The 26119-nt window shown below is 39.4% G+C and overlaps 1 protein-coding gene across 1 annotated transcript in view; it reads right to left on the reverse strand.

Moving 5' to 3' along the window:
- Positions 1–26119, reverse strand: part of CMYA5 (cardiomyopathy associated 5) — a 98535-nt gene that overhangs the window by 6475 nt on the left and 65941 nt on the right. Inside the window, exons 7-12 of the mRNA XM_068965538.1 lie at positions 25084–25202; positions 20369–20518; positions 17690–17836; positions 16241–16388; positions 4205–4338; positions 2797–2896 (exon numbers count right to left, since the gene is read on the reverse strand). Of these exons, the coding sequence (XP_068821639.1) occupies positions 2797–2896; positions 4205–4338; positions 16241–16388; positions 17690–17836; positions 20369–20518; positions 25084–25202 (798 nt within the window). The remainder of the gene's footprint in view (positions 1–2796; positions 2897–4204; positions 4339–16240; positions 16389–17689; positions 17837–20368; positions 20519–25083; positions 25203–26119) is intronic.

Genomic DNA, 26119 nt, shown 5'->3' on the forward strand with positions numbered 1-26119 from the left:
AGAATCAGACATGACTGAATGACTGAACACACACGCATAGGATAAAAAGAAACGGCCCCAATCTGTGGCCCTAATGGTAAAGAACCCACCTGCCAATGTAGGAGACATAAGATACATGGGTTCAGTCCCTGGGTCAGAAAGATCCCCTGGAGAAGGGAATGGCTACCCACTGCAGTGTTCTGGCCTGAAGAATCCCACAGACAGGGGAGCCTGGTGGGCTACAGTCCACAGGGTCACAAAGAGTCAGACATGACCGAAGTGACAGCCTGCACGGCTTTGAAAGGGAGTGAGGGAATACAAAGGAGGCAAGAGGAGAATGCTAAGAGTATGACTCGGAAAGTTTTTTCCCCCAAAACTTGCATGCACACAAAATGGAGTCTCTAAAACCTCTAACCATGAGTTCCCGTGTCTGAGGACCTTCCTGGGCACATAGACCAAACCAGGTGCTGCTCCTGGACAGCAGGCGTCTGGGGAGGCCAGAACAGAGGGTAGTGCGGGGGAAGCGGGTGTGTTGTTCGTGCTCTGGAGAGGCTTGCGGTCAACAGTCTTGGGGGCTGGGGCCTCTTTAGATCGCAGTAGGTATGCCTAAAAAGCTGTTGAAAGGTTTCTTTTTGTCTCACCTCAGCTACTTTTGTAACAGGCATGGTGAAGTGAACCAAAGCACTTTCACCTGCTGATGGGTGACCTTGTTTGCATGAATTGCTCAATTTTGCTTTGAAATGGCTGAGACAGCAAGGAAGCATTTTTTAATTTAAGCAGCATTAATATTCAATCAGCACCATCTCCTGCTCCCCTTTAGCAGGTGAGAAAATGATTACACAAGGGAATGTATCTCACTTTCTTGTGTCTTTACCCAACAACCTCATTTCAGAGAGGTGGCTACTGATGGGCGCTTGCTTTCTGGAGCAAAACCTGGTTGCTTGATATGTATGAACTAATTTTCAGATTAATAATTAACATAATTCTATCAAATACATTACAGTTATTAGCTATTATTATTAGCAGCCATGAAATTAAAAGACACTTGCTTCTTGGGAGAAAAGCTATGACCAACCTAGATAGCATATTAAAAAGCAGAGACATTACTTTGTCAACAGAGGTCCATCTAGTCAAAGCTATGGTTTTTCCAGTGGTCATGTATGGATGTGAAATTTGGACTATAAAGAAAGCTGAGCGCTGAAGAATTGATGCTTTTGAACTGTGGTGTTGGAGAAGACTCTTGAGAGTCTCTTGGACCTCAAGGAGATCCAACCAGTCAACCCTAAAGGAAAACATTTCTGAATATTCATTGGAAGGACTGATGTTGAAGCTGAAACTCCAATACTTTGGCCACCTGATATGAAGAACCAACTCACTGGAAAGGACCCTGATGCTGGGAAAGATTGAAGGTGGGAGGAGAAGGGGATGACAGAAGATGAGTTGGTTGGATGGCATCACCAACTCAATGGACATGAGTTTGAGTAAGCTCCAGGAGTTGGTGATGGACCAGGAAGCCTGGCATGCTTCCTGGTCACAAGGAATCAGACATGACTGAGGAACTGAACTGAACTTAACAGTTATTATCATCAGTCATGTATGAACCAACCTCCAATATACTTCTTTTCTCTTCGATTTTTTAAGAAATCCAAGAGACAGAAAAGCTCAATCTATTTCTTAAATCATTTTTTTTTCCTCCTGAATTCACTTATTGGTATATGTTTAGCACTTCCAATGTTCTGGACCCTAGGATAGATTCTGGGGATTCAAAGATGTGGAAGACAGGACTGCCTGAGGACCAATCAAGATGGAATAGCTGATGTATAATTCCACAGGTGCTCAGAACTTTTTGTAGATACGATCAAAGGGCGCCAGAGCCCAGAGAAGGCTTGGCCATTTCCAGGAGCAGGCCATTTCCTGAGCTGAGCCACAGACAGGTGAATAGCAGCCTAAGAAGAAAACAGTGTGAGTCGCCGTTGGTGGGCTCGGGGCGGTAGTGACAGCTTGCTGGCTGTCCACCCCAGGCACACCAGTGCCCACAGGAGCGTGTTTCACATGGGTTACGATTTTTGAAAGTCTTTCACTTTCTTCCATTTGGACCCTCAAAATAACCATGAGTGATTGCAGACAAATTGCAGAGCCCTCTCCATGCTATGCCCTCCACTTCTGCCCTCTTTTTACTTTGCTGCTTCCTTTTGTGGGGGACTTCCCTGGTGGCTCAGACAGTAAAGAATTTGCCTGCAATCAGGAGACCCTGGTTTGAGCCCTGGGTCAGCCCTAGAAACGGAAATGGCAACCCACTCCAGTATTCTTGCCTGGAGAATCCCATGGACAGAGGAGCCTGGGGGGCTACAGTGCATGGGGTTGCAAAGAGTCAGACAGGACTGAATGACTAACACATTCACCCTCCTTTTGTGGCCCTTCTGGGGCAGAGGGGGCAAGATCTTGAAAGTCCTGCATGTGGCCAGCTCCAGAAACTCAACAAAATGTCATTCTCCTCTATTCCTTTTCTAGTGGATTGATACAAAACGTGATTTGCTGTTGAATATAATAGAAGAATGAACCCAGGCTCTTTTTTCACTGAACCAGAGATAACGCCTTAAAACAGCCTATGTGTTAAACAAAACCATCTGTGCTTGTATTTCCAATAAAAATATTGACACTTGCTCCATGTTTGAACTATCTCCATCACTTTCCCTTAGTAACGAACCATAACCGAACTCTGCAATTTGTGCTTGCTGTCACACAGCGTGTGCACCCAACCAAGGATGTGGCAGGTGAGGCCACACAAGGCCTCTTGTGCCTTCTCCTTCTACTCACTCTGTCAGCCGTCTCCTCTCAGCGAAGCTGATCACTGTCCCATTTGAGGAAATCTGCAGAGCAGGATGAGCCGTTTCCCTCAACAAGAGAAATCTGGTTCCTATTGCAATCAGAAAACAGGATTATAATGTTACAACGTCCCTGGCCAAGCCCCACCTGTCAGATCTTAGTTTCCCCTTGCTTCTGACATCAAAATCACCCCCACCCCCTGCCCCCAGGGTGTTTTCAGGCCCATGGCAAAATTCTATCCATGATCAGGTCTCGTGAGCTAGTGACTTGTCAACATGCCTGGTGCCACAGGAGTGTGAAACCCCCCTCAGCCCAAATCTAGCACCTACTGTTATACAAAGTATGCTCCCCACCCAGCACCTACCTCACCTGGAAACTAGTTAGAAAGGCAGAATCTCAGGCCTTCCCCCTGGCTTCCTGAATCACAATCTCTATTTTAACAAGCTCCTCGGGAGACCCATGTGCACGTTCAGGTCTGAAGACGGCACTGGTGTAACCTCCAGGAGTGCTTCTAACAGTGGACGGTACAGGCACCACACTGGGACTGCGGGGAACACTTCTGGACAGACAGTGCCCCCGTCTGCTCTCTACAAACATCACGCTGTCCCTAACCACAGCACACAGCACACATGGCTTGTGCACAACTTTTTGCTGGTTAAGCCAGTCACTTAATGGGCCACCCTCAAGTTTCGGCCTCAGTCTTTGGGTCTAGGATAAGATAAAAAATGATCACCTTTCCATTCCTCATTTCTTTTCACAATAATTGAGAACAGCCCAGTACTTTTTATTGGCATCATCAGGGTATTTTCCCCAAAAGGCCCTTGAACAGTTATCATTTTCTTGAGTTACTCATACATTCATGTATTCAACAAACATAAACTGGCACCAATCATGAGCAAGGCATGGAAAATAATTAGAAGAATAAGACTGGAAGATTATTCATGGAGTTCACAGTGTCATGTATCAAGAATATCTTCATCCCACTCTCCCCAACACACACACACACACACACACACACACACAGACTCAAAACATACCCACCATCTACAGAAGATTATAAACCAAACATGATCATCTGAGGAGATTAAAAACATGTCAAAGCCCATATCTCAGTAAATTAGATCAGGATCTTCAGGAGTGGACCCCCAGCATCTTTTTTTTTCTTTTTAATTTTTTTAGCACCTGACTGATAGCTAATGGGTAGCCAATGGGTAGTCTTAAACCAGAAAAATAAAAGAAACACCTTGACCTTTGGCCAACCCTGGGTCCTTATGCCAAAAACCTAGCATTGCCAGCAGACTGGGAGCTTAAGAAGTGGCCCTCTAGGATGTTTTCTCTGGGTGGTGGAGGGAAGGAACGGGAATGTTTGGAAGTAGTTCTCTGTGTGCAAAGGAAGTACCTCTGGTGGAAATGAGGGCAGCTTCACTCTGCTCACTTGTCCCAAACGCATTGATGGCTCTCACGTAGAAAAAGTAATTATCATTGGGTTGGAGATTAACTTTCAGCTGGAGTCCTTTAATTCCAGAGAAAGATCTAAACGTGAAAGGAAAATAATAATTTTAAAAATAATGCTACATGCTAAACAATACATCATATTTCAGTCCTGCAGTGCGTGAACATCTTTTATTAACAAATCACTTATTTTTCCCTTTTTATGACCATGGAGTTAGCAAGTCAGATTCTATAAAATGGCCATCTTCCAGTAAGTTCACTTTATCAAATCATTTCTACCTTGGTCAACTTTTGTCTAATATTATGCCTTCCAGAATGCTCTTTGGAACAGAGTCAATGAAACTTTTTTTTTTAATTCAGAAAATAGACTAATTTTGTGGTTAATGAGTCTCCAAGCATACATTGTTTCCTTTATGAAATTCTGGCCAAGAGGGCACTTGTGGATTAAGATGATGTTAAACTAATCTATAATGCGAAAAAAAAAACACTATCTAATTAACAGATCCTGAATAGTGGAAAACTTTAAGTGATGATTTTGTACATAGCCATCATGTCAAAGTCACCCAAGTTAATGAAACTGAGGATCTCTAAAGAAGACAACATCCTTTAGAGAAAACTTAATCCTGGCAAGAAAAGAGAATTCTAATTGCCAAATAAAATCCCCAAAGTTGTTCCTAAACCTCCCATTTACAACGAAAGAAAAATACTGGTCATGGTATTGGAAAGGCGGTAGGCTCGGCAAGTACACTGTGACATCCCAACCCCTTAAGCTAAATGGACTTGCTGGATGTGAAGATGGCGTTCTGAACTTGAAATGAGCTGGAATCATTTTTGTGCCTCTTTTCCATTCTCTTTAATCTGCGTGATTATCATATCCTAGGGCATTTATACAAACAAAGTATACAAGTGCTCTTCTTTTACCCTCCATCTGGGGAGACTTTGGACAAATTAGGCTCCTTGCTAATAGAGGAAGTTCTAATCCGAGTGGTACAGAATCAGAATCCTGTCCCTCTTAGATGTGCATTGGATACTAGTTATTGAAGACAATAGCACAATAGCCTTCAAATCCATTCTCAGAGACAGAGAGTTTTTATTTTTTTTTTAACTGCTTGCTTTGTTTGTTTTTATTTTCTTTGGTTTTATTTTGTTATTAATGAATGTTCCACAAAATCATTAGAATCAAGAGTGGCCACTGTTCATTCTCAGATTGATTTTCTTTTTCAGGTTATTCCTCCTTCTGTTGATTTATTTCATTCTCAATATCTACCTTAGAGAATACCATGAAGGACCATGAAAAGGAAAAAGTATCACTGATCCAGAAAACAAATTAATTTAGACTTTTTCGAAGCAGAAAATCTGTACAGAGTAACAATTCCTCCCTGACCAGGGCAGCCCTGTGTCTAAAAGCAGGGAGACCCCTTGTGTTTCTCAGCAGGAGGGGCCACAGAGGGGAGAAGCCTGGGTCTATTTGTGTATTTGCTATTTAGTACTTGGCCCTGAGAAAGGTCCCTGTAAATTCCCCAAACCTTATTGGTTGTAATTTCAGAACCTACCACCTAACCAGGCCCTTGGAGGGTACTCTCTTTAGATGCAGGGGAGAATGGATGGATGAAATTGAGCTACATGTCCACTGACAACTAATTATGCTTCAACTAATTAAAAAAACACCAGGTCCTATGACTAAAACTACAATTCTAAACTAGTATCTACATCATTATTCTGGGGTAAATGGATTGCTGATCTTGTTTGAACTGATGACTGAAGATATGTTTTCAGTGTACATTAATTATAACAAGCTTATTGTCTCAATAAGCACACTCAGATCTGAACTGAATTTCAGACTTCACCTACTCATTAAATAAATATTGATTGATCATTTATCATTTGCTCAGGTCCTGCCCCTGCTTGACAGGACTAGGTGAGGAAATTTCATCTCTAGAAACTGGATAGAACATAAGGGTTTCATTTTGTGATAATGAAGTTATTAAATGCCAAGGATGCTGTTCTGGGGTTAAGTTTTGTTCTTAAATTTTATGAAGTCTGTCAAGGAGGAAATTATATGTATATATATATATATATATATATATATATATATAGAGAGAGAGAGAGAGAGAGAGTCAATTACATGCTATGTCTTATTAGTCATTTAAAGAACAAAAGTCTACATGGTACAGAATCCAATATATGGGATGACTGTGCAAACAGGTCATGCAGACATGACAAATATGCACCATACCCTCACTGAATCTACAAAAGCACCAGGCATGAAAATGGAAGTCATATGAAATATGGTAGGGTTTTATTGTTTATAAGTTACTATCATATGCTCAAACACCAAGACGAAGGCAAAAAAGCTCAGATACAAATGGTTCAACCCTATGTCTATTTACTCTGTCTGACCTCACTTGAATGCCACAAAAGTTTTCATGTCAGCTGTCCCTACTGTTGAGCCACATGAAAACTTCACAAATTTTGCAATTTGAAATCTGAAGAGTGGCACTCCTCCATAGATGATGATATTTTTATTTCAAAACCAAAAACTTGTCATAATTGCAACTGAATCCACATGGTTATAATGACCTTCACATAGTCTGGAGGAGAATTAAAATCCACAGAATATCCAAATTGAGGTAATTGATTAAATAGCACATGGAACTCCAGTGAGTTATTGGTGCTTAGGTGAGAAGAGATTTCAGTCTTATCAACAATGTGACCAGTCTGATGATTTTAGAAGTTCAGGGCCAATAATAAAATCCAAAACACAATAAGAAATATGACTCAAAGAGTCACTCTAGGTCATAAGTGTGGGATCCTCTGTACAAGCACCACAGTACAGTGGGAAGGGAAGGCTTTATATTGGAAGTTCTGGGAATGTGAATATTGTTAAACTCCAAAGTTGTAAGGCAGAGAGAAATATTCAAAGGAGACCTACTGTCTCCTCAGAAGTCTGAAGGGCTGCCATGTGAATGAGACTGGTCCCTCTTTTGCTATTTCAGATGGAAATGAGTGGAAGACCCCAGAAGGCCGATGTTTGCCCAATGTAACAAAGGCTTCTCTAGTTTGAGCCCTTTCATTCTTTAGTTTTTGCAGGGAATGACTGAAAAGTTTGCCACAACTATCCATAGACAATGGAGCAAGAAATATCTCATATGAGAACTGAAAAGGATCTTTATGAAGTAGAAAACCATTAGGGACTTAACGCTTATGAGAAAATACTAAAAGCATTCCCATTAAATCAGAGAGAGACATGAGGTTAAAAAAATTGAGAAGCAGGAGGTAAAATTATTATCACTTGTGGATAATATGACTGCTATCTAGAAAACCGAAGAAACTCAGCTAAAAAACTCAGAATTTAGTGAAATAGCTAGATGTGAATCTAATATAAAAAATCAAAATCTTTCATATACAAATAACTAGATAGAAGATAAAGCAAAATAAAAACCTTATTTAGAATAGTGGCAAACATAGCAAAAGTGTGTAGGATTTATATGAAAACTATTTTTGAAAATGATGATGAAGGAAAGCCCAGTAAAGACCTGACTAAAAGGAAAGGCAGATCAGTTCTTGGAAAGGAAAATGCAACAATCATAAAAACTGCAATGCTCCCTAAATTAATCTCTCAACTTAACATGATCTCTACAAATACCGAATTATCAGGGGCAGAGGATTAGAGCGGACAGCACAGTCTGACTCTAAAGGTCATGTGAGAAATAAACTAGCAAAAAAAAAGAGAAGTCATGAAAGGGCAACCTAATCTCCATGACTTCTAAAATTATAAAGTTATAATGATAAAGAGTGCATGGTACCAGGGCATAAATAGATGGGTCAGTGGAACAGTTTATAAAGGTTGGGAATAGCACCAAACACATAAATTCTTAAATATATAATAATGGAATTATTTCAAATCAGAAAGGAAAATGTTGGCAAAGCTGGATAGCCATATTAGAAAAAATTAAGTTGGATTCCCTACTCCACACTTCCTCTTCAAAGTATGTATTAACTAGTATTAACATTTAAAAAAAAATATGTATTGCAAAAAAAGTTTAAATTGCAGCTTGTATCATAGATGAAGACTGATGTCCTTTAAAAACAAAGAACTTCTACAAATCAATAAGAAAAAACACTACACTCTAATAGGAAAAAAAATGGGTAAAGGAAATGAAAAGTTCATAGAAAAGGAAGTACATAGCTCTGAAACATACAAAAAGACGTTCAACCCAATAATAGAAACGCACAATTAAACTATAATAAGATTCCGTTTTCTACTTATCAAACTGTGAAAGATCAAGTTTAATCACACCCTGTGCAGGCAAAAGTATGGAGAACCAAACACTCTTACATGCTGCTTGCCTGACTGTAAACAGCTACAGCGTCTATGGAGACAATTTGCTAATATCTATCAAAACTCAAAATGTCCTTACTTTCTAACCAATCATGATACTTCTAGGAATTTACCCTGCAGATATACTTGCACATGTATGAAATGATATATGCACAAGGTTTTCTCCGCTCTTTGTGACAATGGAAACAACTTAAGTGCCTCTCAGTTAGTCAAATAAATTGATTATATTCTTAGAATACAATGAAATTGTTTTGTTTTAAACCAATGCAGTTCCATTCGTATTGCCATGAGATACCAAGAAATATTTTTAAATATGAAAAATAAGGTGGAAGAAATATATATAGTATGCTACAATTTGTTGAAAAAATATAGCTGTTATATATGCACAGACTATCTAAAAAGATAAATATGCATCAATTCAGTTCAGTTCAGTCGCTCAGTCGTGTCCGACTCTTTGCAACCCCATGAATCGCAGCACGCCAGGCCTCCCTGTCCATTACCAACTCCCAGAGTTCACTCAGATTCACGTCCATCGAGTCAGTTAACAGTAATAGCCTCTAGGGCAAGGAGAAATGAGTAAATGAAGTATAGATAGAAAGGAGACAATTTTCACTGTATTCTTTTTTATGTCTTTTGAATTTGTACCATATTTATGTATTACCTATCTGAAATTAACTAAACAATTTACTTTCAGAGCTATATTACAAGTTCAGAAGCTAGTTAAATGTGTTTGCAAAATGCACATTAGTTTGAATTCTATAAAGTAACTTCTCTAGGAATTTTATAATTCAACAATTGGTGTTGGATGGAAGGTGTACATGTGCTCAAGGTAAGCTGAGGGCTGGTCACCACGAGGAGCAGTGATCCCCTGCACTGCCATGTCCAATACCTGGATCTGAACATATTTCCTCCCAGGAAAAGGGGGCGGCATGTGTACAAACAACATGGAGAAACCCAGTGCCATGACTCCTGGAAGCAGCCTACGGATGGTGCTGTCACTGCAGAGCAGACAGATGGCTAAGTACGAACTGTTTTTTAAAAACACAGTGGGCTCTTATGGTTGGCAGCACCAACATTCAGCTAGTCAATCAACACCATTTAACGTGAACTGTGAAGAGAGCACATTGCTGGGCTCTATGGGGACCAGCTAGTAAAGTAGTGTTTCCCATACCTGCCTGGGCATTTTAGACCTTCTGAATAGGAATCCTAAAGAGGGGCCTGTGAATCTAAACTCTGACGAGTATCCCAGTTGTTGTTGTTGTTGTTGTTTTAATGATCTCTTAGGTTTGAAAAACATAATTGTAAGATAGCACAGGGTGAGAAGGGGTGGGAAGGAGAAACAGGAATAAGAAGAAAAATCCATGAGAACATAAGCAACATGAAATTCAAGGACAACTAACGAAACAGTTTCAGCTGTTGGAAGCCATTTATAAAAACTTAATTAACCATAAACATGGAATTTTCTGTTTAAGATGAAAATTTTTGGTTCAATCAGGATTAAGAAGGAAATTCTTTATATGTTGACTTTTTTTTTTTAAACATAGTAAATAAATATTTTTCAACAGGCCTTTTTTTTATTTGATAAATGAGTCTTATTTGAAGACTCAGTGTTAACTAAACATAACATAACACGAGGGCAGAATCCTGATGACCCATGGAACTCAGGCTTCCCTATAATTAGAATCTCTCACACAATCAAAGAGAGTCAATCAAAGAGCTCTTTCCAGCAGAAGGATCCTAGAGTTTAGTTTTCTCTATAGTTGGTTACCCTCCAAAGTTTGAATGATACCATTTACATTTCAGGCAGAGAATCCCAAGAACCTAGTAACATCTGTTCATTCTTCTGGATTCTCCAAGCTCTCCTTTACCACTCCAAGGTCACACAGGTGGACAGTTACCTGAGGTCCCATAGAACTACCTGCATAGAATGGCGATTTAAATCATGCTTTCAGAGCCCGTTTAAAAAATGGTTACATAGGGAATGCTTTTGCATCTTTTGTAAAACTGCTCTTAAAGACAATCACTATTATCTTGTTCAATAGCCCTTATATAAAGATCTACATGAAAAATTCATCTTATAACTGAATGTCTAGAATTGTCTCTCTTAGTGAAGTGCTGTGCTTCCTTTTTTAAAACAGATGAGTTATGTAATCTCTTTCTTTCTCCCTCTTGCTCTCTCCCTCACTCTTCTGTTTGCACTTTAGCTGCCAGGAAGTTCATATTTAAATTGCATGTTCCATTGAGGTATTGTTCTTAACCTGTGCTTTGTGATACAGTCTCCTTACCTCTGCATTATCTGGCTCTTGCCCTTACAGGGTTGTTTTTAGTGGCTTTAGTATGACTGAGTCTTCCATTGTGAACAATTGGAATCGTTTTGAAAACTGACAGATCATAAGTTAAAAGTAAAAAGAAGAGGTTGGTTTTCCATTGACTGAGGTTTTACTATACAACAGGAGGTGTATAGAATTTTAAATGATCAAAGTTAAATCAGATTCATTTGGGAAGAAAGATTTCATTTAGAAAAAGCTGAATGCCAAGAATTTCTGTGGAGGTGGAGTTGTGGGGAGTGGGGGGAGGTTATCCTATTCCCTCTTAATTACTCAGTGAATTTTGGCCCAGTCATGTCAGTGGTGCTCCTGTCACCCTATGAAGCAAGCATGGGGGAGGAATGACTGCCTGCTTTACCCACAGGCTGTGCAGAAGGTCAAATCACTCACCCTAGACTGTGTGGTCAGTCATCACCTGTCCAGCTGAAAGCTTAGTAAAAAACGTTTTGTTTTGTTTTGTTTTTTCCAAATGCTGGGATTCTTCATCTCCTGATCAGGCATTGAGTTCATTAGGAAATTCACCCTTACTTTTCCTTACAGGGACCAAGTGGCAGGTGTCCCCAGCTAGATCACCCAGCTGTGACAGACGATCCTGTTTCTGCCCCACCACGTGTGACCCCAAAAGCCGGAAGCAGGAGAAACAGGAGCTCATAGATCCAGCCCCCGGAGCCCAGCCCAGCCTGAGGGGGCTCCCAGGGAGGGTGACCCAGGAGGGTCTCTCCACCCGTCGGCTTGGCCGGGGCCGGGGAGCAGGAAGTGCTGAGTCTCACAGATTGGTCATTCAGTACACAGCTTCTTTCTGCACAGCCCACACGGCCAATCCCTGTACTATATTTCTCTCAGTTTTCCCTCCTCCACCCACAGTTCTGCTGACTTCTCTCCACACAGGAGAGACAGAACAGCTGAGGAAACAGCCGAGCGGTGGAAAATTTTTGAAAGTGTTTTGAGCCCACCCAACCTGAGGAGAGCATTCAAAGAAAAACAGGAAAGGGTGAGTAGGAGCCCCCTCAGCCCCCACACACAAGCCAGGCATTGTCACTCCCGCCCACCCCTGAGCCCAACAGGGGCCGACTGCTGGGCTGGAGCCACAGTGCCCACACACCGAAGTAGGTAAATGTGTTTTCTGTGAGGATGATGGCATGGAGACAACTGCTCGGCTGTTTCAGACACCACGTCAGGAGGCTCGGGAGCGCAATGGGCTCACTGCATTTAAACACCTCCTCTAAGAGGTCGACCAGCATCTTTTTGGAATTTCTAGAGGTCATCGTTCTGGGAGAGTGAATGCCAGTCTGAAGATGGATGTGTTTCTGTCTGGCAACCAAAATTAGACTCCCTAATCTAAAGGGTAATCAGTGCCCCTCGTGTGCGTATGTGCAATTTCGTATTAGTCATCCTTTTTTTTCCCCTCTTCATTTCAATTTCTCTTCCTACTCCAGACGAGAGCTTTTAAGGCTGTCTGTCTTTTCAGGGATTGAGGGTGAGAAATATCTAAATTCATTTAGTTCTTAGTTCTGTTTAGTTCTCCATCTTTTCTTTGCTATAGATTCCAGTCAGTGGGATGATTTGGAGTTGGCAAGGACAAAAGGAGATTGGCTAATGCCATCATTTATCTACTCATTCACTCATTAAACAGACCTGTAATGAAGAGCTGCACAGAAAAGCTTCCTGTTCTTACCCAGTTTTTTATGGGGTTTTTTGTATGCGTTTTGTTTTTACATCTGATTTAGCATAGGGGTTTTGCATAGAACCTAGAATGTATGCAAGGGTTATGTAACCAATGGATAAAAAAAGATTATAAGTGTCCTTCCCTATGTGATCCATGAAAAGGTTTCCAGTCCTCCAAGTTAGACTAGTCCTATCTCCTAATTAAGTATCCATTCACTCAAATTAACTCATTCACCATTCTTCTTTACTCTGTGGGCACAATTGGCTTTTTTCCGATTTTGAATGACATTATCCTCGAAACTGACCTAACTTTTATTGTTCTTGTCAGTATTATGTATTCAATGTGAATGATATATACCCATTTAGGTAACACATGCGTATTGAGTAGCTACAATATGCCAGATACTGTCCCAAGCACTGAGGCTGCAACTTTACATAATAACCCCTTTATGGAGCCAACAAGTGAGTGGGATCAGACAATCCTTGGCTTGCTGTTCTTTCCAAGACACAAAATAACTCTAATTATGCACTGCTATGCAGAAAACCAAAGTGAAGAATGTGGTTCTAATAAAATGGAAAACTAGGGACGGTTTGCTTTGTTAGCTAGGGGTGATAAAATGTTAAGATTCTTTGTTTATCAGTTCCACTGTCTGACTAGCTGTCTACAGCTAACATCCTAGAGGTTGGCAATATAGATGACTGCTAAATAGCTAATGTTTAGTAGAGTTTTGAACCATCAGACATTGTAAGGAATGTTTTAAAGCTGGTTTTAAGAACCAGATGGGCAAAGACACAAGACACATGACCACTCCAAAGGAGTCGAATTTTCTTTTCCTCCTGAACTCTTAAATTGGAGAACCAAAAAAGATATAAATGAGTTTTGCAGCCCTGGGCCTCTGAAATTAAGGATGAATTATTTCACAGTTTGTTGATGCCAACCAGAAATATAAAGCGCTGAGGCTTCTTGTATTCGTGAGGGAGCATTCTGATGTGACTTATCAAATAAACAGGGTAGTGATTTGCGGCCAACAAAATCGTGCTTGCCTTAAAAACGATCTATTGCGAGATTCATCAGGTGTCCAGAGAGCCTGGAGAGTCATCTTTGAGCTGTGGATTGAACATACCATTCTACCTCCGGGCACTGAGTGGTCTTTTAACACCTAACTGGAAAAGAGCTCCATCTCCAACACAGCCCCAAGCTATCAACAAGGCTCAGAATGCGGAATTTCCCTTCATTTCTAAATTTGTTGGACCAGGTCCATTCAATAACAAAGGATTCTTGTATTGGTCCATAACTTCTATAAACTTCTGTTTATCCAGCCTCTCAGATGTTCTCCTTTGGCAAGAAAAATTACGAGAACCCACTGGCAAAGTCTCAAAGGGATAAATGAATGACAAGTCATGTTTTAATAAGCTCAACTTTTGTCTTAATGAAATTGATGGAAGGCCATTTTTTTCCCTAGAAATGGAACTGGCATTGATTTCTCTAGCTTTGATGAAGGATTTGTTTGGAATGCATTCTTCATTGTTGATAGCAAATCGACTTTTTTTGAGAACCTCAGAATGACCAGAGAAAGGAAAACCATTAACTAAAGGGGTTCTCTTCACATCTATGTTTTTCATATGACAAAAGAAACCAAGGATATACAATAACTCCAAGTTGTCAGGCTGTTAAGGTATGTTAACACCGTCTGTGTAATGATACAAGTTTTAGAACTAGTAGAAAAAATAAGATGAACCTGAGTTTGCATCCTGACTCTGAACTCTCACTCCATCATTTAATACCTTGGCCAAATTATTTAACCTCCCTGAGTCTCATTTAATGGAAGTCATGACCTCCCTTCGATAATTGTCGAGAGGGTTAGATGAGACTTAGCACAGCTCCTGACATGTCAAAGGCCCTCCTTCCTTCTCCCCTTTTCCTTCTCCCTGAAGCCACACTTACGAGATGACATCACAGTTCCCTTAGTGAAGCGGCTACTAGGTCTCAGGGTTTCCAGATTTCTGCTGATTTAAGAACCCAACTGTGCTGGTATTATTTATGCAAATGCCAGCTGAGGACCAATGCTATAACAGGGATGAGTCACTCCAAAGCACTCCTTCATGGTCTGGTCTTGCCTTGGAAAAAACTGGGTTTTCCTCACTGATGATGGAGAATGATGGGAGAGATTGCCTGGGGACTCAGGCACTTCTGATCAAATGCTCTCACAGCATCAAGAGTTTTTATGCAGAGAATGTCCAGGACTCTCATGAGTGACATTCAACAGTGGTTAGCAGCTTGGATTCTGAAATCTAACAAAACAAGATTTGAGTCCTGATTGCCACTCACTAGCTGCTAGGCTCTCAAATCATCTGTTAGCTCTCAGAGTGCATGTAAGCATTAAATAAAGCAACATACATAAGGCATTTAGGACAGTGACCTGGTATATAGTGAATGCTTAATAGAAGCCAGTAATAATCTCTCTGTGTTTCTGTCTTTGTCTCACTCTGTCTTCCTTCCTCTATTCTTTCTTTCTCTTCCTAAGTCTCTCTGTCTCTGTCTGTGTATGTGTGTGTGTTTCTCTCTCTGAGTTAACCACTCAGCTATTTGCTAATCATTGAGTCCTGCCTTCCAGCAATTGGCACATTAACAGAGACGCTGTTTCTTGTATGTTTACTGTGTTCTCACTTCAGCTGAAATGCCTACATCTCACCCTTACACACTCCACTCAGCGTTGATTCATCCTTTGATCATTATTTTGTGAAGCTCATCCTCACATACTTGAAAGAAATGATAATTATTGCTCAGTTGAATCAAACCTCACATCATAACTAAATAAATAGCTGTGGCTTGATCAGGAAGATAATCAAGAGCTTAAATAATAGACTTTATTAAAAAGCTGTCTGATTTCATACCATTATTTCCAAGTTCCATATCCTGCCAAAATAATTTACCTCAGTAAATTACTGATTTTTAAATGTCTCTAGCAAAATATGGATATAAATAATAATAATCTAAATATTCATAATCGAACATCATTCCCTATTGCCACAGACTGGAGGTTAAGAAAACACCACCTCAGTAAATAAATTAACATTTACCAAAGACCCACAGCCTTTTATTAATAAATTTTAGCTTCATAGTTTTTATTGAGAGAGCTTTACATTTCTTTTTTCCAGGAAAATCTCTAGATTTTTCATGCTCTAGAAGAGGCAAGTATGTCTGTGATAATATAAATGTAATTAGTTCCTTTTTATTGCCAATATATTATGGAGACATTCAAATTTACATTATATACACGCTCACTATTAGTTTCCTGAGTTAGATGGTACCTATTCTGTATGACTACTTAAAAAGCATAGAAAACATGCAATATCCTGTCTAATGGTTCAAGTTAAATATACCTCAAAGAATGTTCTATCTTATTAAAATTCACACACATTTTTCTTACAAGGGAGCCACCATTCTGCATTGTAGCGTGTGCTTTATTACAAACTTAGAGTTCATTATGAATAGTGATAGAGTTGCAAATCCAGTCCACAGCTTCATTAGCACAGCAGGGTTTTAGGAAGCATATCTCCCTCTGTGAGCATAAACTTAGAGGCTGGTCAAGAGCCCTGCGCTGGGTTTCTGGCATACCAGGCTCTTCCCACGCAGAAGCGTCCTTACCTGAGGCCCTCGCCCTCGGGAGCGTGCTGTCTGCAGTACTCCAAAGCGTAGGTCTCAGTGGCCTCCGGGCTGGCGGGCCGCCATCGGATGGTGGCTGAGTTCCAACACACGGTACAGTCCTCAGCCCGGATCACAGGGGTGGAGGGGGCTGCGGGGAGAGAACCAGGGCAGCTGTGGAGCTGTCTATGGCAGTTCTGCTTCCCTGGTCGCTGGGCTTGGGGATGATTTTAATTTTTTTTTTAATATGTCCTGAGTTGAAAACCCAAAAGGTAAAATATACATAGAAATATACATAGTGAAAGGTCTCCCTCTCATCTTTGCTTTCAAACTGCCCAGTTTTCACCCATCCTCAAACAGCTTCTAATAGTAGCTTTGTGTAAATTCTTCTATAAACCCTACCAGGGTTTCTTCATACATATACAAGCAAATGAATATGAAGATTTTTGTCCCTTCTTTTACACAAAAGTTAGCTGCCATGACCTTGCCGTCAGTAGGTACTCAATACGTTGTTTTAAAAGGCTGGAAGAAAGGATAAAACAGAGGGAGTGAGTCATTTCTCCCCCTAAGGGAGTTACAATTATCTGAAATACAAAGCAAACTCGGCGTATGACACACCTGCTTAAGCCCCTGTGAAAAGATTCCAACATGGGAATGCATTTCCAGCTGAATACCATTGCTGAAAAGTCTTTTGGGGGCTCCTAGTACCCATATGAGAAAGCCTTAGCTTCTTACCTTAGCAAGTGTGAACTCTATGTACTAGTCTTTCTTAACTCGTGTCCTCTTCTCCTTGTTTTTAAGTCAAAGAAATAATACCAAAATTCTAGTTGTATTCTGCACACTCCCTACTCTTTCTTACCTTGACACCTGTGCTCATATGTCTTCTTCAGATGGGATACACTCCTCTAACATATTACTTCCTACTGGTCCTTTAATGAGTCCATTTAGGCATAAGTTCTAGGAAGTCATTCCTGAGCCTGTCCCTGCCCCAGCCAGTCTTGGATATCCTTCCGGATCACAGCCCTTACCACACATTTTCGATGATTTTTTTGTTTGGTATCTCCCCCACTTGAGTATGAGCTTCTTGAGAAGAGGAGCCCAGTCTTATTCACTATTGCAAATGCAGCACCATACAACACCCAGCCTGCAACAGGTGCTTAACAAATGCTTATTGGTTGATCTTAATAGTCTGTAAAGAACTGAGTATTGCCTCTTAACACCCCCTTAACATCTCCTTTTTGTTGTCATTGCTTATTGTTGTTTAGTTGGTGAGTCACTATAGTCCACCAGTCTCCTCTGTCCATGGAATCCTCCAGGCAAGAATACAGGAGTGGATGGCCACTTCCTTCTCCAGGGGATCTTCCCAACCCAAGGTTCGAACCCATGTCTCCTGCACTGGCAGGCAGATTCTTTACCACTGAGCCACCTGGGAAGCCCCTCCCATTTCCTTACCTGTTCTAAAGATTGCCCTTTCGCTGGGCAGGCTACATCCTGTGAAATTCACAGCCATTACCCACACTTGATAGCATCGGTCAGGTTCTAAATCTTCAAAAACACAGTAGCTTTCTTTCACGGTCACTCTGTATTCTTCTACCAAATCTAGCATAAAACACAATCATAAACTCTGAGGTATCTTCCTAAGTTAACTGAAAACTATAGCTATTAGAAAAATTCAGCTACACATTTTTCAGTGGGAAATACAAACTGATACACTTACAGATATCACTAAGTGGTAGATAGCATTTAAGAACATTCAAGCAATAACATTCCAAAAGATAAGTAGAATGACATAGTATTACTTGTGAACACTTACCAGAACATAATAGCACTTCAGTAAGATTTCAAATTTCATATACCGCAATTAAAGTAACTTGTTTTAATAGCAAATACTAAAATTGCATGGAATTTACATTAATTCTAGTAATACACTCTCAAGAAAAGTCTTAAGAAGCAATGACAATATTTTAAAGGAGTACGTAATAAAATAAGGACAATTCCATGTTTCCTAAATGTACACTGGTAAAAAGCATCTTTATAGATTAGCAAACCATTCAGTATGATTTTCAGTTTCAAATCTTGATTTCTTATCATGAATTCCAGAATTCTTTCAACTAGAGATTTCCATAATTGATAGAAATACTTAAACCCTGTTGATAGAGCATAAACTGTTCTAAGAAATAACTTTGTTCAATCAAGACATTTCCTAAAATTACTTATTTTACTTTAAGTATTTTAGTAGTAAATATTACTCAGTAACATTCTGAACACCTGCCCCTTGGGCCAATCTTATCAGTCTTACTGAAATTTCTTTCATTTTAAAAGAACTATTTTCTTTTCTAAATTAGCCTCTGATAATTCCAAGTATCCTCTCATATTATTCTAGGATGTCATATCTTCAAAACCCCTCCAGTTAAGAAACCCAGATTATTCCCTTTTAAAGTAAATTTAGGAACTCTTCAACTCAGCAGGTTTCTTCAATTGCATCTCTCTTTACCAGTGAGATATACTTTCTGGATGAAATTTTGACTTAAATAACATCATAAAGACATACACACACTGAAAAACATTTCCCCCATAGCCTAGAACCTGGGACTGCAATTCTCAATAGATTTATCCTTTTAGACTAAGTCATCTAGCCTGGTACTCCTTTTAACAAAGCACATAATATATGTTATTGGGGACCTATTACACACAGCATAGTATCACAGTCTAGACCATCAGATTATTGAACTGGCATCAGCAGAGTTCAAGGCATCAAAGGAATGAGACACAAGACAGGTATGTGTTTGAGGCATGGCAGGGGACGGTGGGGAGGTGAAGCACTTTTATAAAGTACTCCAGGAAATAAACAGTTGTTAAGAGGAGTCTTGGAGAGCCATGAGGTTCTTTGATATAACTGGATATACAGGGAGGTGAAGTGTGGTATAACAAAACAGAGTCAAGCAAATAAAAACATAAGCTTTGAAGTCTGAAAGATCTTTATTTAAAACCTGGTCCCAAGTAATTTTTGTGGTCTTGGGCAAATTATTTAATCTCACATCCGTTTTCTCAACTGCAAGTGGGAATAAGAGCACTTTTCTTGTTGTGCTGTGACAGGTATATGGTAATAGGTTCCCAATAAGATATGAGTTCTTACAGACAAAGTTAGCCAACTTTACAATATGCCTATGGTTGCTTTCTTACTTTTTCTAATTTAAGTATCACATGATATCCCAAAAGACTTAAATACTGATTAACAGCGAAATAAGTTATAATTCATTTCTTATTACAAATTGGTTCCTATGCCATGTCAATCTTGTCACATGCTCATCTAATTTCCAAAAATATGGGTCTACCTTCAACAGGCAACACAGAATGTCAGCACTCCCAACTCTGATCCATCAAACTGCCTGGCTTCTAGGACTTATTAGAGGTCTTACTGAACAGAGAGATGTTTACAAAAGGCTCAACTGTAAGACATGCAATCCATTCACCCTCCCAAGCACTTTTACCTCTATCTTCACATTAATTTGGGACACCAGAAGACTATACCATACAGTCTTCTCATGCCTTGAGAAGTGTGAACTCTGAATTTACCTTTATAGTTTGTTTGCAGCTTTTATCAAAGGGGGATCTGAGAAAATGCCAACCATGATATCCAATGCTGCTTTTGCACTAAAATTACTGTGGAGGACAGCGTCCTATATACAGCTCATTTCTCCTCTACAAAGTGGGACACTTTATGCTTGTGTTTTAGACTTCAGTTCTGATCGAAACTTTGTTTTCAACACTTTGGTATGTTACCTCATGCCTGAAAATGAGAATCACTCAATTGCTCTTGTTGACCTGAGGACTCAAAGCCAAATTTGAATTTCAGTTAAAATATTCATGTTGAAAAGTATTCATTCAGGAACTTTATTCATGTTAAAGTATTCATCATTAGGATAATATTCATTCATTCTCATTTCCTTTGGTCCTGATTTCCAAATTTTGCTTATATGTCATTTCATTATATAATTGCTGGTTCATTGTTGCTTTTATGAGTGGCTACAAATGCTTTGTGGAAAGAGTCCTAATAGGTATATGCTTAAATACTACACATTAAGATGTAGAAATGTACATATGCGTCTGAATATGTGTTAGCAATCCTACCGTTTACTTCTTGGTCATCTTGTGGCTCCTCCATGCAGTAAACCTGGAATGAGTCAATGACATCTTCTTTGTTCATGCTCCAGTAGACTGTGATTGTGGTGCCAGTGGCAGAATTGGGTTCCTGAGGTTCTAATCGAGGAGGTTGTGGAACTGGAATATAAGCAAGATTTATTACAACTAATGCTGTTTTATTGATCTCTTTTTCTTTTTGCAAAAGTCACCTGTGCTTATTGATAATAATACAAGCAATATAGAAGTACATGGAGAAAAAATGGGAGGGCTCTCTTGTTCTCAACAGCCCCCCAACCTCAAGGATATCCCTTGGAAGCAACCATTGTTATTATAGTTGTGTGTATCTCTCTCCAAAATGTCTTCTCTGCATGCGTACATATACACTATGATACACATAGAAATAAAAAAAATGGATCTCCCAATGGGATCACTTGATAATATTCTTCTTCAGTCCTATACTTTGAGTAATAAACTTATACAAGTTAGAGGATGCACCAAATGATTTGGTTTTCCTTCAAAACAAAACCTTGAGTTTGCATTGCTAGTAACCAATATCATATCTTTCTATGTCAACATAGAATCTATATTCAAATAGAGATTGATGAAACCCTTTTTAGCTATAGTTGCTTTATCATCAAGGCTGCAAAAGACTTGCATGAATAAAATACCAAAATATACTTTCTGAAAATACTATCCCATTTTCCGATATCCAACATGACCATACCTACAATTTTTTTTAATTCTTAAAAAATGTAAAAATTACATGAGGGAAAAGCACCCTATTGACTGATTCAAATATAAGGTTTAGATATCTAGTATAAATCCATTGTTCTGATTTTAAAGGCAACAATATTCTCAAGTGTTTTACTAGAGATTTAAAAAGTTTATAATTATGGATATTGAACATTCAAGTACATACAATGCCATAAATTAAGCTCCTATGAAATTCTTCTCCAAAATTTTTGAGATATAAAAGCATTGAGTATAGTTTACAAATTAGAGGAAAAGGTTATTCCCATAGTTGAACAGATGAACTGTTTTAAAATTTATTTTTGTGGCTATTATTTTCCAGTCAACAATCCTAAGAGATGAGCTTGCTGAATAATATAGGCTAAATTTTATGTGATTACTTTATTAAAAGTCAACAATGAAGGGAAAGAAAACAAAGGTTAGTTCAACAGGAAAGTGGAAATTAGAAGAAATAAATGATTCTAAATTTAGAGAATGGAACAAAAAGAGACACACTGAAAAGATTCAATACAGAGATAAAGAGCAGAGGAAATACAGTTATGAAAAATGAGAAGGAAAATAAGAGAATGGGCAAGTTCATGAGCTTTGGAGGGGAGAGGCTGGCCTAAGGTTAAATGCCAGATCCCCTACTTGTAAGCTTTGTTACTTCAGCTTCAGTTCCTCTATCTTTAAAACAGGAAAACAACAATAATGCTATTTCCTCCCAGGATTGTTGTAGAAAGCAAGATAATGCATATCAAGTGCTTAGCAAAGTACTGGACACGTAACCAGTGTCAACATTCAGAAAGCAACATGGCCTTTGCAGGAGCACAGAAAACGGAGGGGAGAGGCAGGCAGCCCTGACGATGCAGCTGAAGTAGAGACCCGTCATCGGGTAAACACAGAGGGACCACAGACATTTAAGACGTGCCGGGAGGCTGCAAGAGAGGGCAGGAAGCCCACCTGTCAGAGCACCTCCCCAAGGGCTGACGGTGCTTCAGAGGCTCTTACACTGTCTTTGACTTTTCTGTTTGTCTTCCCAGCAGAAAGTCAGTGTCACATTCTAAAGGGGTCCACAAGATAAATGTAGTTCAGTAAATTTTCATGTTGCCCTGGCTTATGGAAGAGCCAAGCAGATTGACTATTGTCTATCATCTTTGAAGTAGTGCTGGAGAACTTTCTGAAGAACAAACAATGAAAATGCTCCCTTTTCCTCTGTGAATTATACATTGAGCCTTACTTGCTTTTTAAAATGGTAATATCTTTTCAGAAATCTTTATATCAGGTAGCTTAGCAAACTTTAAATTGATAATTGAGCCCCCTTCCCAAATCAACAAATTTTAAGGAATAGGCAGTTGTAGGGAACTAAGCAATGCATGTAGGCTAGAAATAATTTTCTACCTAACCTACTCCTTTAAAAACAATGACACTAAAACATCTTATTTCAAAACAAGGATCACTTTTATTGCTTAAACTATTCTAAAATTTAAAAGGGAGTATGAATATTCCATGTATGTAATCTACTAACAGTGGCTCGATTTACAATTCCTATGCGGCACAAGAACATCAGAGGCTCTGACTTTATACGTTATCAACACTATTTACACTTCTAGAGTAAGAAACTTGAGTAAGAGTGATGCCAAAAATGCAAAATGATTTTAAGGCTTCCAGACATAGGCTAAGGAACTAGGCAAAGGCATCATCCCCATGGATTCCCTCTGCCTGACAGAGCATGCCCATAAAGAGCTGTCGTGCTCAATGAGCTAAGCATTAGATCAGCCTGGCTTCAGTACTTGTAGTGGATACAGATTCCCACACAACTGAGCTTTCAAGAAAGTCCCCAGGAGAACAGCATTATCTGCAGTAGCCAAAAGGTGAAAGGAACTCAGAAGTGTATCAACAAGTGAATGGATAAGCAAAATGCAGTATCGACATACAATGGGATTCATTCAGCTTTAATAAGGTAGGGCATTTTGACACATGGTACAACACGGGTAAACTTAGAGGACGTGATGCTCAGTGAAATAAGCCAGTCGCAAAAAAGACAAGTACTGCAGAATTCCATTTATATGAGGTACTTAAGAGTAGTTAAATCCATAGAGACAGGAAGTAGAAGGGTGGTTTGCCAGAGCCTGGGGGTGTGGGTGGGAGGAATGAGGAACTGCTATTTAACAGATACACAGTTTCAGTTTTGCAAAATAATTCTGGAGCTGGATTAGCAGTAATGGTTGTACCATGGTGGCTTCAACATGGTTAAAATGGTCAATTTTATTTTACACAAATTTTTTTTTTTTTAAAGTTCTAAGGAGCAGAGTCAAGAAGCCTTGGGGTGTCACGAATCTATGGTTATCCCCCCTTTCACAGCAATACACTCAGCCTCTTTGGTGCAGACCAGTGGATCAAGCGCAGAGACTCTGAAAGCCAAACACCCCTGCCACACACATCCCCAATAGCTGTGTATCTAGAGCAATATGAGAAACAAGTCTCTGTTCCGTCTATTTCCTCACCTGTCAGATGGGAATAACAATAAAACCTGTCTCCTAGAGTTGTGAGATTAGAAACAGTCTCCACCCTGCCCGGCATCACATAAGCAGGGTAAACCGTTAGGGCTGCTCTGTTTCTCGTTATGCTCTCTGAAGCAGAGGCCCAATGTGTGGCATTCAAATCTCACAGACCAGTCCCCCCTAAGAACTTGGAACTACTGGGACTGCCACATGTGCTGTTTGTGAATGCACCATTAACACTTTGTGACCTCTGAAATGTACAAAATGCCCCCTCACTGCCCATCAGATTCAAAAGAATGTCCTTGAGACAGGGTACTCAGGGCTGGTGCACTGGGAGGACCCTAGGGGATGGGATGGGGAGGGAGGTGGGAGGGGGGTTCAGAATGGAGAACACATGTACACCCATGGCTGATTCATGTCAACGTATGGCAAAAACCACCACAATATTGTAAAGTAATTAGCCTCCAATTAAAACAAATAATTTTTTTTTTAATCCCTTAAAAATTAAAGAGCTACTCTGTTGACCAGAATTTCTTGGTTTGCAATCTTGGCTCCATTCAAATGCTTCTTAAAGACATGATAAGAAAATACCCCTTTGTTCTGAGATATACCTAAAGAAAATCCATTAGGACAAATAACTGAATGTTTCATTTTATATAGTGTTGGGGGTTGGGGGGGAGCTTTTTTGTTTTTCAGTTTTTTGAAGACACAGTAGACTTTTACTAGTTACTAAATTAAAACTCCTCACGGGAATAAAAATTAATTCTCAATTTGAAAACAGAAATTGTCTTTATGGTTTGCTTTGCAAGATTATAGCATCTTTTAAGGAGTACATTTTACATTAAGTGAAACTTGGTTACTTCACTGAAACACAGTAGCTTTGAAAAAAATCTAAATAAATTTCATTGTCTTGTTTGTTAAAATAGCACATTAAAAAAGTATTTTGAAGAGTCGGCAGGATGCTTTTGACAGCTGAGCAGGAGGAGGCTCCTGGCTACACAGCATGATGCTGAGCTGTTAGTTCTCTACGTTAATCTGTTTAGTTTGAAGAAAAGGAAAAAGAACTCAACTGAAGAGGGGAAAGCCACTCCGAAAGAAAAACCTGTACAACATATATGAAAATATTTGATTTATCTTTCCTTTTATACCTGGCTGCTGGCGTGAAGCAAATAATCTCTAAGAGAGAGAAATCTTCTTTAGAAAAAAAAGAGAGAAGACCCTTTGATTCCACTGCTCCGTCCTTCCGCCTCCTCAGTATTCCAGCACAGTCACAAAGCTTCAAATGGAAATGCCGTTTATAACTGAAATGGTATGCCAGTCTCACACTTTATTTCAGAATCTAGCTTTAAATTCTTACAAGAAAGATTTTTCCTTTTCCAGTTATAATTCCTTAGCTTCAAAAACTTTACAAAACAAACAAGAAATAACTGCCAAATTTCACTGAGGTAATTAATATATCAAAGTTCCTACCAGCCACTTGTTTTAACATCTGGTCACCTCTTGCTGAGCTATCATCATAATGTTCAAAGAGCGAAAATGCGGCAGGCATTTTCTCTAAAGAAGCAGTGTTCTCCATTGCAGAAAGCAGCCTGTTGGGAAAATAATTCTGTATAAGTCAAGAAATTATTAACATATACATAATGAAAGCTAAGAACAATTATTCAAAATGAAGTTATTGTTGGTATTGGTGGTGGTGGTTTTTGTGAGGCACTGTAGCCAAAAAGGATTTAAAATGTTTCAAAATCTGGAAAGATATATCTAAAATCTATTCATAGGATTCTTTAGTGCAACTGGTAATATTAGAAACTCCATTCCTATATCCTTAAATTGAACAGATTCCATTGAATTATACATTCTTAATTTTGCCTCTATAAAGTTAGTCCTAAAAATGATTACACTTGAATGATTGTTTTTATTCCCTAAAGATAAAAAAGGTTCAGAGCCCATCTGGAAAGTCAAATACTTTGTGATGTCTTTGCTGTTTTCAACTCTCAATATTATATATCTAGCCATTTAGTCTTTCAAGAAAATACACACATCTACTAAGTGCCAGGCACTGGGTCAGCAACAAAGGAGGATAAAGTCTGTCTATTCTTGAAAGACTAAATTAAGCCACAGTATATAAATTATTAACTTTTCTTTATATTCAAGACCCTATTAGGAGGGATGCGCTCATCATTGGCATCCAGGTGAAATATGGACTTAAAAAAAGGGTTGATTCTGAAGAGGGAAACAGGGGAAGGAAGGACTGCAAAAGCATTTATCTTTAGCATGAGGGCCTAAAATTTGGTGAGCTCTCCTCTGTGTACCTTACTCAAGAGGACAGAAAATACCTTCCAGAAATTAAGTCAACCATTAGGAACTCCATGAACGTTGGGGTTTGGGCAGTAAACTCTAAGCCTTTTCTTCTCCTAGCCACCTGTGTGGCTCCTGCTTCACTTAATTTAGATCGCTATTAGAATGTCAGCCCCTCAGAGAGGCCAGACCTCTGCTTCTTCTTACTTAA

This window comes from Capricornis sumatraensis, chromosome 2, assembly GCF_032405125.1.
Source record: "Capricornis sumatraensis isolate serow.1 chromosome 2, serow.2, whole genome shotgun sequence".
NCBI classification, from domain to species: domain Eukaryota; kingdom Metazoa; phylum Chordata; class Mammalia; order Artiodactyla; family Bovidae; genus Capricornis; species Capricornis sumatraensis.